Source organism: Gekko japonicus, unplaced genomic scaffold, assembly GCF_001447785.1.
Source record: "Gekko japonicus isolate JY-2015 unplaced genomic scaffold, Gekko_japonicus_V1.1 scaffold200, whole genome shotgun sequence".
Classification (NCBI taxonomy): Eukaryota; Metazoa; Chordata; class Lepidosauria; order Squamata; family Gekkonidae; genus Gekko; species Gekko japonicus.
Genome location: NW_015160214.1, coordinates 890,240 through 891,473, shown reverse-complemented (window position 1 = coordinate 891,473; position 1,234 = coordinate 890,240). Strand labels below are relative to the sequence as shown.

General features: G+C 57.1%; 1 protein-coding gene across 1 annotated transcript in view; it reads right to left on the bottom strand.

Annotated features, from left to right (window-relative positions):
• The window catches only part of EMILIN3 (elastin microfibril interfacer 3), a 30,702-nt gene extending 29,806 nt beyond the window's left edge, over nucleotides 1-896 (bottom strand). The window contains exons 1-2 of the mRNA XM_015410328.1: nucleotides 626-896; nucleotides 99-298 (exon numbers count right to left, since the gene is read on the bottom strand). Of these exons, the coding sequence (XP_015265814.1) occupies nucleotides 99-298; nucleotides 626-896 (471 nt within the window). The remainder of the gene's footprint in view (nucleotides 1-98; nucleotides 299-625) is intronic.
• Nucleotides 897-1,234: the final 338 nt, after the last annotated feature.

Below are 1,234 nucleotides of genomic sequence, written 5' to 3'. Positions count from 1 at the left end.
AGAAAGGAGTGGTAAAAGTTCAGGAGGCCTAAGAAGGCCTGTAGCTCGGTCTTTGATGTGGGGGCTGGGGCGTTCGAGATCGCCCTGGTCTTCTCTGCCGTGGGGTGGATGCCCTGTGCGTCGACCGCGAACCCTAGAAACTCCACTTTGGGCACGCTGAGCAAGCATTTTTCGCGCTTCACCTTCAGCCCCGCCTGGTCGAAGCGTTGAAGAACGGTACGGAGTCGGGTGGCAAACGACGCGGCGTCGGGGGTGGCGATTAAGACGTCATCTAGAAAGGGCTGTACCCCGGGGATACCTTTGAGGAGAGAGTCCATGAAAGATTGAAAAATCCCCGGGGCCACCGAGACGCCGAACTGGAGCCGGTGGACCTTGAAAGCCCCTCTGTGCGTGGCGATTGTCTGGGCTTCCGCCGTGGCGGCGTCCACCGGCAGCTGTTGATAGGCCTGTGCCAAGTCTAGTTTTCCGAAAATGCGAGCCCCCGCGAGTGCCGCCAGCACGTGGCTGACCACCGGTACGGGGTACGCGTGGTCCTGCAGTGCTTTGTTAATTGTGCACTTATAGTCCGCACAGATCCGGACGTCCCCGTTTGGCTTCATCGGTGTGACAATGGGGGTTTCCCAGCGTGCCGATGCCACTGGCTCCAACACCCCTTGCGCCACCAGCTTGTCGAGTTCTGCCTCGATTTTCGGCCTCACCGTTAAGGGTGGTAGCCTGGCCTTAATCCGTATGGGCCGGACTGCCGGGTCCAGGTCCAGGGAGATGGGGCCCCCCGTGAACCTGCCTAGGGACCCATCAAAAACCCGGGGAAACTCGCTGCAAACGTCCGCAAAGTCGGCTTGCTGAAGCTGGTGGATGCCCCCGATGGTCAAGCCCAGCAGCTTAAACCACGACATCCCTAGGAGACTGGAAAGCCGGCCCCCTACCACCAAAATGTAGACCCGTGTGGTGCTGTGGTTGGCTTAGGATCTGGAGGGCCCAGGTTTGACTGCCCCTGTGCCCCATGGAAACATCCGGGTGACTCTATCCTAGCCTTACCTGTCTCATAGGTTGTTGTAAGCATAAAATGGAGGAGAAGGACGTAAGCTCCTTTAGATCCTACCTGGGAAGAAAGGCAGGGTGTAATTTTTTTTTTAAAAAACCCAGTAGAGTAAAAGCTGGAGAGGTCATCACTCAGTAGTGAGGCTTTTCACTGCTTCAGTACCTGGCAATTGTGCTTGATAGATACTGGGTG